The 17,552-nt window shown below is 38.1% G+C and overlaps 1 protein-coding gene and 1 long non-coding RNA gene across 9 annotated transcripts in view; one reads left to right on the top strand and one right to left on the bottom strand.

Annotated features, from left to right (window-relative positions):
• Nucleotides 1-2,009, bottom strand: part of LOC112640940 (uncharacterized) — a 93,481-nt gene extending 91,472 nt beyond the window's left edge. For all 3 annotated transcript variants that reach the window (XR_004816337.2, XR_004816336.2, XR_004816339.2), the window contains exon 1: nt 1,298-2,009. This is a non-coding gene — a long non-coding RNA (uncharacterized LOC112640940). The remainder of the gene's footprint in view (nt 1-1,297) is intronic.
• A 78-nt stretch (nt 2,010-2,087) lies between these two features.
• The window catches only part of SH3GLB1 (SH3 domain containing GRB2 like, endophilin B1), a 32,946-nt gene continuing 17,481 nt past the window's right edge, over nt 2,088-17,552 (top strand). For 4 of the 6 annotated variants that reach the window (XM_049111731.1, XM_025417755.3, XM_025417754.3 and 1 more), the window contains exons 1-3: nt 2,089-2,462; nt 12,361-12,502; nt 15,361-15,489. In XM_049111731.1, the coding sequence (XP_048967688.1) occupies nt 2,391-2,462; nt 12,361-12,502; nt 15,361-15,489 (343 nt within the window). In that variant the 5' untranslated portion in view covers nt 2,089-2,390. Of the gene's footprint in view, nt 2,463-2,707; nt 2,802-12,360; nt 12,503-15,360; nt 15,490-17,552 lie in introns of those variants that run through there. The other 2 variants (XM_025417756.3, XM_049111732.1) reach the window with 2 other exon arrangements.

Genomic DNA, 17,552 nt, shown 5'->3' with positions numbered 1-17,552 from the left:
CCATCAGAAGTGCTAGCAGAATAGAATGCGCAAGTCCAGGAGGTAGAGGGAAAACCAGGAAATTATAAGGGTCTCTAAAGGAGTGCATCGTTGGAAAGGTGGTGACTAGTCACTGTGAAGTCTGAGAAAAAGCCGATGAGTTAATCAAGAGGATAACTGGCAACCTCAAGAATGCTATTTAGGTATAGTTATAGCAGTGTAAGTCAACTGCATTCAAACAGGGAAGAAATGGATAGTAAGGAAATGGAAGTCTTATGATTTTGTCAGTGAAACAACAGAAACAGTATTATAGCCCGGAAGGGCTCAATAGGAAGAAGTGAACAGTTTGTTGTTGTTTTCAAGTTAGGAAGATCTACATGTTTGAGGAAGAGGATTCAGAATTTTTTCCTTTAATGGTGGACACAGTCTTGTGATCCTAAAATAGAACAATTATGCCATAGATTATGGCAAATATACCTATTGTGAAAGTAGACGTCTAGAAAAAAGTGCTTTTCTATATAAAAATCTAAAATGGACAGTAAGTGAAAAACAAGATTCCTGATTACACATTTCCTTATTTCTGGGAAAACAGATGACAGATACATGAAGTGGTTTCCGTCTTGGAGACTCATTTTTTTGGACTTACCTTAGAAAGAAGCAGTTGCTTCTGTCACCGCCACAAAAAAAAAAAAAAAAAAAAAAAGAACACGGATATTTTTATATGTATCTGCTGTTCGTTATGTCTTTTAGGAAGTAATCGTTCAGCCTTTAATAACAGCTAGGGCTTCTGAGACTGCTTCAGTAAATCACTTAAGTGCGAACATGGGCTCGTCTCGTTGCCTGCTGGGCCTGCATTTTCCCAGCCCTAATGTCAAAGACACAGCGACAAAAAAAAAAAAAATAACATGGACTGTTTTCTTACTCTTGAAATACTGTCTCTCCCTCTGTGCTAGCACCTATTTTAACTTAATTCAAGCTTAGGCTGTATCATGAAAGATGCTTAGGAAGTTACATGGGATCGTGGGCTTCTGAACAGATTCCGCATCATATTCTCGTTTGTCATTAGAATTCCCCAGGCTGGGGCAGCCCGGGTGGCTCGGCGGTTCAGCGCCGCCTTCGGCCCAGGGCGTGACCCTGGAGACCGGGGATCGGATCCCGCGTCGGGCTCCCTGCCTGGAGCCTGCTTCTCCCTCTGCCTGTGTCTCTGCTTCTCTCTCTGTCCCTCATGAGTAAACAAAATCTTTAAAAAAAAAAAAAAAGAAAGAAAGAATCCCCCAGGCTGGATGTTAGGGCTTAAGAGTTAATCTATCTCACTCACCACTTTATACTTCTATGTGTCCTCCACCTGGCACTTCGTGTCCCCCGTCACCGGACTTTTGCACATAGGAGGCCTAGAGTGTTGCTCCGGTAATCCAGGCAGTCACAAAGTCCCTGCAGCTGCAAACTGTTAAAAGAGCTTCAGGTGGGGGCGTGAAGACCCGGACGGTTGTCAAGTAACCGAACTGCGAGCTTCTTGCGGCCCGGGACAGTCTTGACCAGCCCCTGCCTCAGTCCTGGTGCACAGAAGACCCCCGATCATGCTGAATCAACAGCCGACTCGGTGGGGACTATAACTTCAACCCTATTCTGCAGCCGGGTGCTACAGCATGACAGCGAACTGCTGGTTCTGATCTCACGGAGGGTGTAATCCAACGCTACAATTTTCCAATTTTCTCTTACAACAAAAAAAGGGGGACGCCCGGGTGGCTCAGCGGCTGAGCGCCGGCTTCGGCCCAGGGCGAGATCCCGGAGTCCCGAGATCGAGTCCCGCGTCGGGCTCCCTCTGCCTCGCTCTCTGGGTCTGTCATGAACAAATAAATAAATCTTTAGAAAAAAAAAGGGGGGGGGATAATTGGGGTTATCTCTGCTTGCGGTTTCCAGGGGCTTCACCTGCACGCCGACCACAGCCACTCAGCTCTGGAGGCTGCGGCGCGACCTCCCGGCGGCGCCGCGGCCCCAGCTTCCGGCGCGCCCCGCGACTGCGCCGCCGCGACCCAGGAGGGGTCGCTGTTCCCGCGAGAGCCTCTGGAAAGGCTCCACCCCGCGGCGGGCGCCGGCTTCCTCCGCCCGAGGCCCCGCCCCCCATGGCGGATTACCGGCGCGTCAGTGTCCCGCACGCCCCCCGCGGCTGGCGCCGACGCTAACGCTCAGCTCCCAGCGCCTCGGGCTCGGCCGCCGCCCCCCAAACCCCCCCGCCCCCCCCGGGGCGCGCGGCCCGCCCCGAGGCCCTCGCTCGCTCTCCTCGCCCCACCCTCTCGCTTCCCCTTCGCGGAAACGACAGCTGCGGCGGCGGGCCTGGCGCCGCCTCCCTCCACCTACCACGTCTGCCCCCGCCACTCCCTCCCGGCGCCCCAGCCCGGCTGCCGCCCAGCATGAACATCATGGACTTCAACGTGAAGAAGCTGGCGGCCGACGCGGGCACCTTCCTCAGCCGCGCAGTGCAGGTACCGCGGCGGGCGGGGGCCGGGGGCGGGGGGAGGGGCGGCGGCGCTCTCCGCACCGGTTCCCCCGGGCTGGCGGGCGGGCGGGCGGGCCTGCGGCCGGAGGCCTGGGTGCTGGGTGCTGGGCGCGGCCTGCTTCCCCTCCGGGGCCCCGCGGCCGTCTTCCAGGCCCCCTCCCGCTCCACCGCCGCTTCTCCGGAAGCGAGGCCGGGTGGGGCCGGGGCCCGGAGCTCCCCCCGCGGCGCTCCCGCCCCGCGGCGCCGGCGCCGGTGCGAGGGCCCTTGGAGCCGCGCGCAGCGGCCGAGGGACGGACTTCCTCGCACCGCCCCCACCTTCCCTCAGGTCGGCCTCGCTCTCGCCGCCGCGTCCCAGAAGTCTCCTTTTCCGTCAGCCGCCCGTCTCCCTGACAGGACGGTCACCGGTGGGCGTCCCGCTCCGCCGAGGCCCCGGGAGGCCCGGCCTTCGGGGGTTCCCGCTCACGCTGAGAGTGGGAAGCAGCGGCGGCTGCCGGACGCGGAGAGGAGCCGGGGGTGGGGGTGGGGGTGTGGGGGGCCCCGTTGTCGCCAGTTCTGCGTTTCAGATGTAGCTCTCTGGCGGCGGTGCGCAGTCAGGGAGGCGTCCGCCCTGGGGACCCGGGGACGGTTTTCCCCCGTCGTCGCCCACATTATGCCGACTCCGTTAAATCTGTGAACAGACGTAGAATTTCACCACAACACGAGTTACAAGCCAGCCGGCGTTTTAAGGCAATGGCATAGTCCCGGCAGAACAACATTCTCCTCTGTGAAGAGAAAACAAAAACTAGTTTTCTGACAGGCCTACCAAAACAGATAACCGCGGTGTAAGTCACGCGTCCGGCGTTTACTACTCTGTCTCCTTTGCCCCCAGTTTTGTTGTTAGAGTTGCTCTTACAGTGCACTGTTCCTGGCGAAATAAATGAAGAAGAAGGAAGAAAAAGGGGGGGGGGGCGGAATGGAAGAACTAGAGCGAAGTAATAGCTGCTTATGTTGTGGGGAAAAAACTGTCACACAGTTGCAAGGCATTTGACAGATTATCCTATCTAATTTTGCCAGATGTTGTGAGCTCTTATATATGAGGAGGCCGCCTCAGAGAGGTTAAGAAACTCGCTTAACTTGCACGGCTAGTAAGTTTGCTGTCTGGTGTGCTGCTGGTTGCAGGCTGCTCCTCTCTTCCAGGGTAGGCTTTGCAGATAGAGAGTAGTAAGAATACAACAGGCTGGAGAGACCTTAAATATCGCCTGGTACTCGAATCTCAGCATTTCAGTCACATTGAAGCAAGTAGCGGTTAAGGCATGCGAAATTCCTTCTTGGTCTTGATTTCTAAATTCTGACATCTGCATAGTAAGTGATAGGCTAGCTCCCCTTTCTCCATGAAAATATAAGCTATGTTGTGAAGACATTGAGTGGAACGGTTAAAATAATTTCTTGATTTAAATTAACCTACTTTGAATAGCTCAGAGACGGAGGGCAAGAGAACGAGTGGTTGAAGGTCTGAAATGAATTTGATATATGAGACTTAATGTAACCTGAAAAGAGGCCCTTGGTGTTGTTTATTTCTGATTCCCAATGATTTTGTTTGCTGAGTGGAGATTTGACATTATGATGACACTGTTTTAAAGACAGGTCTGTTTTCAGGTACATAATCCACCGTTTAAATAGGACACGTGTACTAGAATTTGATTTAAATTGTTGGTAGCCTTTATTTAAAAAATCTAGCAAAGCTCTCAAAAGATGTAGTTCCTAGATGAATTTCAGTTACTCATAGTTTCACATTCTTTAGTTTTTAAAGTCTATGCTAATCTGTTAGCTATCAAATAATTTTCACTATTAAATACTTCTATGCCTATACCGTGTCTGCCTGACACTACTATTTTGGACACTGGTGATAATACCAGTATATAAAATTAGCAAGACATCTGCACTCCTGGAGCTTACAATCAAACAGTAAATACATCAGATGATAGAGAAAAAAGGTCACAGGTGATAAGTTAATGGCGGGGGGGCGGGGGGCGGGTGGTGGTGGCAATTTTTGCCATCTTATTTAGACATAAGATTACGACAAGCCTTTCTAGTAGGATCAAATTCCAAGAGACCTCAAGGAAGTAAGTGATAGTTCAGTTTTTTGGAGGAAAAGCACTTTAGGCAGAAGGAAAAAGTCCAAATACTTTGAGGTTCTGGCGTACTAGGGACATCAGTTAGGGAGCTGTAGCCATAGCATAGGCAAAAGGTGATAGAACGTAGGTGAGAGAGATGATATCATAGAAGGTTCAGAATCTTTTCAGTATGGTTCCCAAATTGACTGTAGGTTAGGAAGGAAAGATGAGTTAAGGATGACTGTAAGGTTTTGGCTTGAGCCATATACTGAGAAGGGATAGATTTCAGGAGGAACAGACTCCTTCAATATGTCTTTTTTACATTAAGTCTGTATCTGTTAGAAATAGTTTCTGAAATATTTATGTATAAACTATAGCATGTCTGAGGATTTCTTTAAATATTCCAGAAGAGAAAAAAGGGGACTAGTTGAAACATTGGCAGAATGTTGACAGTTTTGAAGTTGAGTTTCAATATACTATTACACTTTTGAATGTTTGACATTTTGCACAGTACTGGGGGCTTTTTTATTACGTAAGAAAAAAATTAATTCCAAAATGTAACACGTGAAATTTGGAATGTTGTGTGGTAATTTTCAACAAAAACACTATTTTGTCATTTTAGTATTTAGTCAATAATTGAATTCCCAGTCTAAATTGCATTGACATCCGTATAGTGTCAAGTGCCAAGTTTCATGCTAAGAATAGGGTAAGAGCTATGCCAGTTACTCATTATAAGCAATAAGAACAGAAGGAATGGAATTCAGCTTTCTCATTTCTAAATAATAATTTCTATTCAAATTAAATTATACCTTAAGGAATAGATCATTCTCTGGGTGACCGACTGCCATATCTTTTTTCATTCTACTTAAAAATTTTTAGGTTAGAAACTAAGCATTTTCTGTTTTAAAAAAGAAAAACTATTACACAAATGAGTTTCATCACTCTACTCTCATAACATCTGTTTATATGCCATGCAACTTTGAAAAAATGTTGAGGTAAAAATTATAATCAGTAAGAACATACATTCCTTAACACTCTGTTTGGATGTTTTTGTTATTCTTAACTCCCTCAAAATGATAGAATACAAAAGCATCAGGTAATTTGTCCTCCATAAGTTACTTTATTAGTGTCTTAAAAGCCATTTATTCTTACTATCTGTATTTTTGGTCCAGACGCCTGTGTTGAGCATTATATACTCCTTTCCTGCCTTGTCTTTTCTCTCATATATACTGTATTCCTATCAAATTATTTTTTTAATTTCCAAAATACATTGTACTTTTCTAACGCTAGACTTGACTGGTCTTACAGTCTCATCTTGAATGCCCTCCGACCCCTCCCTCTCTGTCTTTCCTTCCTTCCAGATAAAACTCCAAGCCCATCTCAGACCACAAGAGCTTGATGTGAATTCCTGTGTTATTTTTCAATTCCGTATGATCATGTGGCACTTTTCTTGGAATGAACTGTTATGTAAAGTCACTTAGAGCTGTAAAATTGTTACTATATGGCTTTCACATCTTTATATTAAGATTGTATGTCCTGAGGAATCAACTTTGTTTCTTCTTTCCCTCTCATGGTATCCAACATTGTTCTTTTAAAATTTTTTATATGATTTTAACCAGGCAGGGTATCTATATGAAAGATACTCTTTGAATCGTGTAGCATGTTAAATAATTTTGTTATTTTTATTAGTATTTTCTAACATTATGTCTGCTGAACTTGAAGTTGACTAATGCCAGTCTAAAAGATTAAACTATTCTCGGGCACCTGGATGGCTCAGTCGGTTAAGCGTCTGCCTTCCACTCGGGGTCCTGGGGATCAAGCCCCAAGTCTGGCTCTCTGCTCAGCGTGGAGCCTGTTTCTCCCGCTCCCTCTGCCTCCCTATCCCTCCCACTCCCCCTGCTTGTGCTTTCTGTCAAACAAATAAAATCTTTAAAAATAAATATTAAACTGTTTAATTCAACCTATATTTATTGAGTACCTCTTGGGTGCTTGGCACTGAAGTGCAAAGATGAATGAGACCTAGTTGTTGCCCTCAAAGACTTAGTAGTCCAGTCCCGGTTTGTCATAATTATTTCTTTTTCTTTGTAATAAATATCCATTTTGTGAAGTACTGTTCTGTTACTTCATTTGATAAATGTTTCAAGTGGACACATTTTTACTTGATATTGAAGCAAATCTGCTCAATGTCTTTAAAATAAGACCATATGCTTTCCAAAATAAAATATTTTCAACTGCAATTACTTAGTTTCTTTTTAATTTTCTAACATTTCCTCTGAACTAACTCCTGAAGTTATACAATGAACTTCATGAGTACGAGCTATTTTCTGAGGGAGAAAAGTCTTTAAAGTTTAGTTGCAAGCTTGGCTTTCATCCTCGATTTAATTTAGGGGAACAATGGTGTGTCTAAGCTGGAGAGGTAAAATGAATATGATGCTGCCCTCCTGTTAGATCCTATCTGGATGGAATTCCTACTTGGCCAAACATTTGCCCAAGCCCTTTTGAAACCCTGTTTCCTTTATGGAATTTAAACTGCAGCAACTTCACCATTCTCTCAAATTCTAATAAATAAAACATGTCACATTTAAAGTCCGTACGTTTACTCATTATGTAAAAACTTTGCATATTTAGTGTTACCCTAAACTTCACATACTTGGGTGTTTTTGGTGTTAAATCTAGTAGACTACTAGATAGAAGATGGTTTGTTAACCTGACGTTAAAATAATCACCTGTGAGCTTAGAATGGTAGTTCTCAGTCTTAGTTGCACTTAAAATTACCAGAGGAATCTTTACAGGCTGCACCCCAGTCTAGTTAAGTAGAATCCTTGGGCTTCAATTTAGCATCATTGTTTTTGAAAGCTCCCCCAGGTAATTCCAAAGAGCAGCCAAAATTGAGAATAAGTTGAGAAGGATCTACTTTACAGTCTACTAATACATTATAATCAGAATTCATGTCATATGTTTTCTCCTAGCAAGTTCAGATAACTTTTAAAATATTACTTCACCCAGTCAAAGAATTGATGAGAGTTCATACTAAAAAGATGTCTTTCATCTCAAAGCCTTTTTACCTATCCTTTTCTCTTTGGGGTAAAGCATGGTATGGAAAGGAGGCTCCCTTTTTCATACTGCAGGTTATATGCCTATCCTATAGTAAAGGAACACAGTGCCTGGCATGTATGGTGGCTGACACAAAGACCGTCCTTTCCTTAAAACAATGTTTAGAGAAAATATGTAAAGAGAGAGGATATATAAAGAGAAGCTCTCTGTTCTCATGTCATTTTACTGCATTACTAATGAAATAATTATGAAAGAGTTATCAAATTATGTCTTGAAGAATGTTGGATTTGGATTTCTGTGACATTCTGACTTTCATTGTAGGTTGTTTTCACAAAGGTTTTTATTAAAACTAGTAAACATTCATTAAAATGCTTAAAATCAACTGTTTTTTAACAGCTGTTATCAGGAGACTACAAACTTAGTAATGATTTTAGACTTAAATATGTTAAAGTTTTAAGAGTAAAATGTTAAATTTTTGGTAATTAGGAAAAGGATTTTTTTTTTTAGGAAAAGGATTTTTTTAAAGAAAAAAGGTCTTTTGTCTTTTTCAGAAGTGTACCATTATTATCATTTTATGTTTCTTAAGATCATAAAATCCTTGATGGCAAGAACCATGTCATGTGCTGATTATACATCTCACATTCGATAGAAGAAAATATATAACTCATAAATATTTTAACAATTTAAATTTTCTAAATTTAGTTGATACAACTCATCATTTTCTATAGCAGATGCTTTTCTAAATATATTAGAGAAAAATATATTAGAGAAAAATGTATATATTAAATACATTGATACCTTAATGTGTCATACCTTCTGATTAATCATGGAAAAAACATTCTTACACCCCCCCCCCCACAGTAAAGTCTAGGGAGAATAAAATCATACCATGTCTTTTACAATTATATATTTAATAAAAAACATGTGATGATGATATTAGCCGTGTTTTTCTATACCCCAGTCTTTTTTTGCTCATTCCAGATAGGATAAAATTTACCCTTAATTTGATGATTATTGAAAATCATGTAGGAAGCCAAGGTGGACTAGAAGATCCAGCTGACCAGAGTCCTGTGAACAAAGACACAGGGGCAAGGAAGAACTGAAATATATTTGTATAACGGTAATAGAAAATGTTTCTTGAAAAAGTATTATACGGGAAGTCTTATAGCGTAATGAGACTGTGATTCAAACAGATGTGGAATTGAATCATGATACACCATAGGCAAAATGTTCATCACTAAAGTTTTGATTGTTACCTATGATTATAATGGGGTTTTTTTGGGAGTATTTGATATAAAATTCACAGCTTAGTCTATGGCATTTTCCAATTTATACTAAGCCCTAACACTGTTAAAAATACAGAAATACAAAGTTATTATAAATGATATTGAGAAAAATGTTAAAAACAAATTAGAAGATAAAACAAGACCATATATAACATACTGGAATTCACATACAGAGATAGGTAGAGTAAAATTTTGAATAGCAACTGTTTTTACTCTCAGAAAATGCAAGTAAATACCAGATCTTACTACTGGTACTTCATACATCACTCAAGTGGGCTTTACTACAGAATTCCTGTTTTCTAAACTGGTTTTCTATAGTCAGACTTTTATCTCACTCAGGCTTAAGCATACTTTGGGTTTTGTTTTTTACCCTTCTTATCTAAAATACTAAAAACCTCCTTACATTTATAGGATCTTACATTTTACATTGTACAATTGCCCAGACTTTTTATAGGATCTTACATTTTGCATTGTACGATTGCCCAGACTTTTACAAAAATGAATTGTTGCAAATTCTCAGCTTTGCTCTGTTATACTTTCACACTCTTTTTACTAACAAAGTATTTAATGAAAGTTAAATGTAAGGTAGTATAATGAGAATTATAAAGAAAATATTAAATAAGCAAACAGGCCTTCTAACTTGAAGTTTGAAATATTTTATTTTCCAAATAATTAACTTTCTAATTGTTGGTTCTCTGAAATGTTATTGGGAGAAAACTTGCCCTGAAACTTGACTTGTGTTAGGTAAACTTTGTTTCTTTAGTTGCTATTTATAAACAGTTTTTTAGTAATTTCTAGCCTATACCTTTAATTCCAGTGTTTCTAAAACATCTGTTAGATAAAGCTTAGCATGATTTTATGAAGAAAATATGCCTGTAAGTTTATATTGTTTAGATGTTTTTCATTTGGCTCTCCTATAATAGCAACCATGTCTTCTAGTTCTTAGCAGAATGCCTTATACAAAAACCTACTAAATATTGATTTTTAAGTTATAAATCTATTAATTGTTGTTTTAATCTGTTCTTGGTTAAATATAAGTTAAGGGCATCTATAAAAAATTAATATATATAAAAGTGCTAATGTGACTGGAAGATAAGTCATCAGAGAACTCTGTAACCTTCCCTTAGATCTTTATATGCCTCATTTCTTAGAGTTTGCTCTCAGGTCAATCGTTACCTGCTCAGAGTAGCTATTTCTCTAACCACCCATATCTCACACGCCTCAAACTCCTGTTTCCCCTTTCCAGGCCCACATTGCATATCCCTCTCCCCTTGAAGCCTTCCCTGATTCTCCTGTTTCCCCCTCTTCCTGAAGAATGAATTCTTCCTTCCTCTATCCTCAAATTAATTAATTTGTTCAGTTAATTGTTCAGTCACTCACTCAAGAAATAATAGGAGCACCTTACGTCAGTCCTCTGTCCACTGTCTTTTTTTTGTGTCCTTATTATCAAATTATTGTTTGCCCCCATTAAAATGTAAGCTTCCTAAGACCAGAAACCTGTCTGGTTTGGGGGGGGGGGGGTTGGTGTTTTGTTTTGTTTTGTTTTTTTTCCCTGCTGAAACCCTTGTGCTTAAACTAGTGCCTGGCACATATGAAGGTGCTTAATATTTGTTGAAGGAATGAATGGAATAAAAAAAATACATATACTTTTGTGTTTAAAGATTTATTTATTCATGAGACACACAGAGAGAGGCAGAGACACAGGCAGAGGGAGAAGCAGGATCCTCTCAGGGATCCTGATATGGGACTCGAACCCGAGACTCTGAGATCATGCCCTGGCCCAAAGGCAGATGCTCAACTGCTGAGCCACCCAGGCATTCCCTCCTTTCTTATTAAGGTGCTAAAAGTTAGGATTTTTTCTCTGCTGGTAGATCATCCTTTATAGGTGATGTTCACCTGAGTGTATTCCCCCTTTTCTTTTCCTTCTGTTGATTGCTTAACCATTAGAGGTAGACCTTGAACTTGTAAAATCCTAATCTATCCCTCTATAGAAGGTCTGTAGCCTCTAATCTTCAGGGATATGTAGAGAATACCATAGTTCTTTCTTAAGAGTGAAATTGAAGTAGTTACCTAATTGACCTTGGCATCAGGATTTTGATCTTTTGCCTAGGGCATCTCCTATTCCTATCCTCAGTTACAGTACACTGCAAGATTGTGGGCTTAGGCAATAGCTTTGGAACTACTCTTCTCCATTCCACCCACTGGGTCAGGGCTTGGCCACAGGCCAGTCTCAAAAAGACCTAAGGCTTTACAAAAGCTATTGAAACTTTTATTTCTAGGCCCTGAACAAGACTTTCAGTGGGGGGGTGTAACCAAACTCTTAAGAACAACATTCTAGAGGACTTTTTAGCTAAAGATGTTAACATAATCAGCAGAAAGTATTAGACCAATAAGAAGAATGCTAAAAGAAACATAAAACTCAGAAAAATGGAGCAGCAGAATATATTTTAAGAAATGAAAGGGGGGGGGGGGACTAGATAAACATATTCTTTTAGCCAGAAGTGAGTCATGACTAATGAGTGTAGAATTAGTGCTAGAGTTCTATGCCTGTGTTACGATGCGAAAAAGCCACATATTCCAGAGGAAAAATATACATGATAAACAGCCTGAGTCATCACTTCTAATATTTAAAGTTTTCAAAGTCTCCATAAAATCTACATGGAATTCTTTTTACTTCCTTGTTCTTATATGGGCAGTGCTGCCTTTCCTCAAAAACCAACACACTCAAGATAATAAGAATGGATATGTTGAGTATATTTAACTACGTATTACAATCTTTAAAGTTCCCCTCTATAATATGAATAGGATATGTTCTAAAAGTTAGTCTATAAAACATATCCTGAAGAAACAAATGATAGTTTCCCAGTTTCCCAGAACATCCCATAAAGGCCTATCTAGGTGTCATTAAAGTGCCATTAATACAAAGCCACATTAAACATAAGCAACTCTTTTTAAATTCAAAATAATAATTACCAGGTACTAAAAAAAAGTCGTTTACATACATGCCCTTAATTCTCAAAACACTGTACAATATGTATCGTCTCTCTTTAATGATAGAAAATACCTTTAAAAAAATACTCAAAAGCCTGCTCACGTCATACGTCATAGTGGAGTCAGGATTTGAATTCAGCACCAACTGATTCAAAGTTCTTACTCCTTACCACTAAGCTATCCTACCTTTGTATGTAAAAATATATACTTTATATACTACATAGTATGCTAAATTTTCTATAGAGTTCACACCATCCATTTTAGCAGAATTAAGAGAAGGTCAACATAAGTACCACAGATAAATTTCCATAGGGGCAAAGAAAAAAAAAAAACATTCAATACAATGGTTTACAGTTATTTTTATACTCGGGATTGTCTGGATTTTAGTTTTTAATTATTTGTATAGGTTCCTAAAAATGTATTTGAGGTATACTTAATTTTTTTTTATAATTAATAACAGTTCACAGAAGAAAAGCTTGGCCAGGCAGAGAAGACAGAATTGGATGCTCACTTAGAGAACCTTCTTAGCAAAGCTGAATGTACCAAAATATGGACAGAAAAAATAATGAAACAAACTGAAGTGTTATTGCAGCCAAATCCAAGTAAGAAACTTTTTACATTTTCTACCTTACTGACTAATCTGATTAAAATGTAGTGTTTTTTTTTTATGTTAAAAAAAGAAAAACAGGTTTTGATGGCTGTTAGAAAGCAGCCTTTTGGTTTATGGTTTTAGGGTGTTTGGGGTGTGGGTGTGCATGTGTGTGTGTGTGTGCACTTTTGGCAAAGAAGAGGGTGATAAACACCTCTTTGTATATCCTCTAACAAATTGGCTAATAGTTTTTCATGCCTTTGTAGAATCCTCTTGAAAACTCCATTTCAGGGAACGGCTTTTGTTTTTGAGAGAAAGAGAGAGTATGCTAGTGCCCCCTCCACCACCCCCTCCCCCAGAAGGAGAGGGAGAGAGAATCCTAAACTCAGTTTGGAGCCCAACTCAAGACCCAATCTCTGGAAACTAAGATCATGACCTCAGCCGAAGTCAGGAGTTAGCATTTAACAGACTGAACCACCCAGGTGCCCTAGGAGTGACTTAATTTTAAGAGTTAAGTGCTATGAGAATAAATTAATCTTCCTTTTTTTTACAGGGGAGAATTATCCCTAAATAATTAAGGGAAAATTATATGGAAACTCACATTTACCAATTATTTATGTTTATATTAAATTTTATATTTTTACATAAATTATTCCATTTGATTTTCAGACCACTCTAAGGTTTTTGAGATCACTCATCTCACTAATTTATCAAGTACGGTACACAACAATTGTTTATTACTTGCAAATCACAAGTTAGCATTTTATAGTGTAGCATAGCTAATTAGAAGTGGAAATTGAGTTAGAGTCTGTTGCATCCACAGTCTTTTCACTATGAGCTTTACACACCAAAACTGAAGAACAAAGACTGCAAATGGTTTCCTTCCTATTTTCCCCAGTGTTGTGAGCATGTTGTAAAATGCCATAAGCTTACTTTTAGATACTAATTTAAGTTCCAAGCTTTAAACTTTGTTGCTGTTCTACGAACCTGAAGCATTATGTAAAATATTAGTAATTCTGTACCATTTTAATTAAGTCATGGTAACCTTTTGAAATAGGCCTTTTACACTTTGAGTGAGGCCTGTTGTCTTTGGATACCATGTGGTATTTCTTACTTAATGTAAAGCTACAAATTACATACCAGGGCACCTTAAAAAAAGTAGTAGACATTTTTCCTTATGTTCCTTGCTCTGTCCAGAATTCTTCACATGAGTAGTCTGTCCTACATGTATTTTTGAATAGCAGACAAACTCATACACAATTGGTAAGCAGAGGAATTTCATTAGTACAAAGTTACAATGGGTCATATAAATACAATTTTAGGTAAGTGTGTTAAGTCTGAAGTAGTAAATAATTGAATTTTTTGTTTGTGCTCGGATTATAAAGTTACATAGATTATGAGTGGTCAGGCCCAAACCTCTTTCCTGTAAGCCCTGTTATTTTTAGGATATGATTTTCCAGAACCTAGGGTTTTTCAGGAATATATATGACATTATAGCAGCATTAGCCACATGTTTTTTAAGATTTTATATGGTCTATTGAACATTCACTTAAAGTATGCCAGATATTTTATTAACTGAATGAAGTCAGCATAGATTCAACTTTAAACTTTTGACCAAATAGGTAGAAATGCAAAGCTAAGTCTCAGTCAGAAATGCAAAGCTAAGTCTCAGTCAGAAAATGAAATTCTGAAATGTAGTTTAACCTCTTTTAAATGGTTGGTTATGTTTTGAACTGACTCATTTTGGTTTTAACTAATTTAAAGGTTTTAAAATTCCTGCTTAAAAACTTCTTATGCTGCTCCAGAGTCTACCACAAAACTGAGTGTTATTCCAACAACCTATTTTATGTATTATAATAAATGCTTATGCTGACTCATCAAGTGTTTGTGTTATTCGGTCAGCTCACTTTTTTAAGTTTTCAGTGCACAGTATAAAACTTCCACTTGTAGAGGAATTATCTGAGATGCTTAGAGGAACCTATTTTTTTTTTTAGCTTCTCTTTCTATTGTAAATTTGATTTATAGTTAATCATTATTTCTGGAAACTGACTTTAATCTCATTTGTCTCTGAAATACTTCACTATTAGGCAGCAGTGTGTGAATATTTTGTATATTACACTAAATAACATTTATTCAGATTTTACTGTTTTTTTTTCCTTTCCAAGTAAACTAGTGTTCTTCTATTGCTTTTAACCTATCTCCTGTTTTAACTTTATTTTTACTGGTGAAATCTTTTGAGTGAATACATACTGAGAGATTTCTATATATCTTGTATTTTAAACAAAATCCAATTAAGCCAAGACATCATGTTGCTGTTTTCTGTCTGTGACTGTTCCAGGCCTAGGTTCTATTCCTTAAATTCCCATGCCTATATTTAGACTCTAGGAAGGAGAGAAAGCATGTGAGCAAGCAAAAGCATGGTAAAAGTTTTAGAAGTGTGTGACTCTTTGGTTCTAATACATAATTTATAGCCATATTTTCAAAGCTGGAAATCCCTGGTTTTGAAATTGAAATGAACATATGTTCAAAGTTAAAAAATCAGACTCTATGAATGGGGTAAAGGTAGCTCACTTAGATAACTAAGTGAATACCAGCACTTTTAAAATCCCATAGAATACTCATCATATCATAGTTTTACTTTAAGTAAATATTTTTGTGCCAAAATATGTTACCAAATTTCTGAAATTTCTTAGAGCTATATAATATTCTAACATAAAAATTAAAAATCATGTATTAAGATATATATACTTTAAAAAGCATGCTAATTTCATGTTTATTTTACAGGGTGGTAAATGGGTAGTAGGGAAAAAACAATTTTTTAAACAGTTGTGCTTTTTTGAAATCATTGATAATTTTAAACCTTTCTCCTAGATGCCAGGATAGAAGAGTTTGTTTATGAGAAACTGGATAGAAAAGCTCCAAGTCGTATAAACAACCCAGAACTTTTGGGACAATATATGATTGATGCAGGGACTGAATTTGGCCCAGGAACAGCTTATGGTAAGCAAAAGGCAAAAAGATCTACTAAAAAGTACCTTTACTTTTAGATTTTTACTACTTAGAGACATCATTAACCTAATGATTTACCTAATATTAGTAGAATACATTTTAACTTCAAATTTTTTATGTTTAAATTTTGGATAAAGTGAGAAATACAGGTCACCAGGAAATATGAAGAGTTCAGTTTAATACCTAATATATTTAAGTATATATTATTAGAATTCACATTTATCTGTTCAGATCTAAAATGTTAAATGAATTCTTCACTTGTACTCCCATTGAATCTTGCAATCTCTGTTATAGTACTTTTGATATATTGTAATTTTTTTTTACATATGTCTCCTCTAGATGATTTTTTTAAAAGCTTTCTTGAGGGCTTATTTATTTTTATAATGAAATGCCTGGCTCATAGTATTTGAGCACACCACTCGTGCTTTCATTACACAATAATGTTAGAACCACAGAAATGTTAACAGTGGTATCTTTGTATATCTGGATTACATTTCATTCCTATTTTCCTCACATAATTCATATTTTCTATTATCATGTTTTATAGTTATGCCAGCTTCGTAGTTGCTGTGTTGACTTTTTAAATGCATTACTCTGAAGCCTTATTATCCCTCAAATCTAATTTTCTCAGACTATAAGACAATTTCAGATTTCTGTAACTTCTTTTCCTATCGTTCCTGGCTAATAATTCTCTTTTTTAAGACTTCTGTAAGAAATTGTTCCTTTTGTGGGTATGAAATGGTAGATAAATGATTTTCATTACTGATTTATAAAATAGTTCATAAATTCTGGAAGAAAATGAACTTAAAGTTTTAATAGTTAACATTATGTCAGAAGGAACTAACCTGCATATCGTATAATGAATGGCCTTAATCCGTTGACTAACTGTTGGATGTACAAATAAAACTTCTACATTGTGGTCTTCAAAAGGTACTTCTTTCAGAAATCTGAAAATGCTTAAAATCTCTATAGTTTTTTTTTTCTAAATTTTAACTATTAATTTTAGAAAAATTTTATACGTTAGACAGGTTTTTTGGTGCCTACTTGTGCCAGAAGCAGTTAGATGCTGGAGGTCATAAAGGTACATGAAAGATACCCAGCCCTTTTTCTTCACCAAGCTGAAGGCCTGGTGGAGCACGAACATTCAAAAGCCTTCTAAATTTTTTCCTTTTTTACTATGTTTTTAATCTGTTTTCATTTGTAGTAATTCTATTGACTGTACCCTGATTATTGGAATTGGGCTTTGTGAATCTATTTATTAATAACTGATAATAGCTAACAATCGAATATTTCAAGCATTGGTCTAAACACTACATATGTATTATTTCCATGAATCTTCACTTATATCCAACTTTATAATATAAATTCTGTGATCTCCACTTTGAAGACAAGGAAACTGAGTCTTAGATTACATAATTCATCTCTGATCATACAGCTAGTAATTCAGATTGAGATCTGTATCCAGACATGAAGCTCTTAACGACTATACTATCTTCCCTGCCAATCAGATCTAATCTCATCCTAACATAGAAGAATTAAGATGCAGAGTTAAAGCTTATTAGAGGTAGAAGTAGATAGAACCTTGGTCTTGTGATTGTTTTTCTTTTTGCTCTATTTTCCACTGTACTTGTCTTATTTAAACATTAAGGTATACCTGTTGCAAAACATGGATTTTTCTTTAACTTAAGATGCAAATTTACAATATTATTTAAAGATTCTTGAGGCCCCTGCATAATACAGAAATAAATTTTGACTTGATCTACTTATGAAACTAGTTTAAGCATTATGCTTTTCTAAACATATCTCCACTGTTTGAGCTGTGATTATAAATTTTTAGTGTATTCTCTTTTTTCCATTTATTGAATTGGTACAGTTAACTATGATAAGGACTTCATGGAACCTCTGTCATTTTCATTTTAGATATTTATAGTCTTAAATTTACTTTTAAAATAAAACTAACAACAGTTTATTCTCTTTGATTTTTTAAGTAAACAAGTGACAACTAACTTTAAAGCAGATCAGATTGCTGATTTTACTTTCTGACATTACCAGAA

Source organism: Canis lupus, chromosome 6 (genome assembly GCF_003254725.2).
Source record: "Canis lupus dingo isolate Sandy chromosome 6, ASM325472v2, whole genome shotgun sequence".
Lineage (NCBI taxonomy): Eukaryota > Metazoa > Chordata > Mammalia > Carnivora > Canidae > Canis > Canis lupus.
The sequence above is the reverse complement of the archived record's forward strand: the minus strand, read 5'-3'. Positions and strand labels throughout refer to the sequence as shown.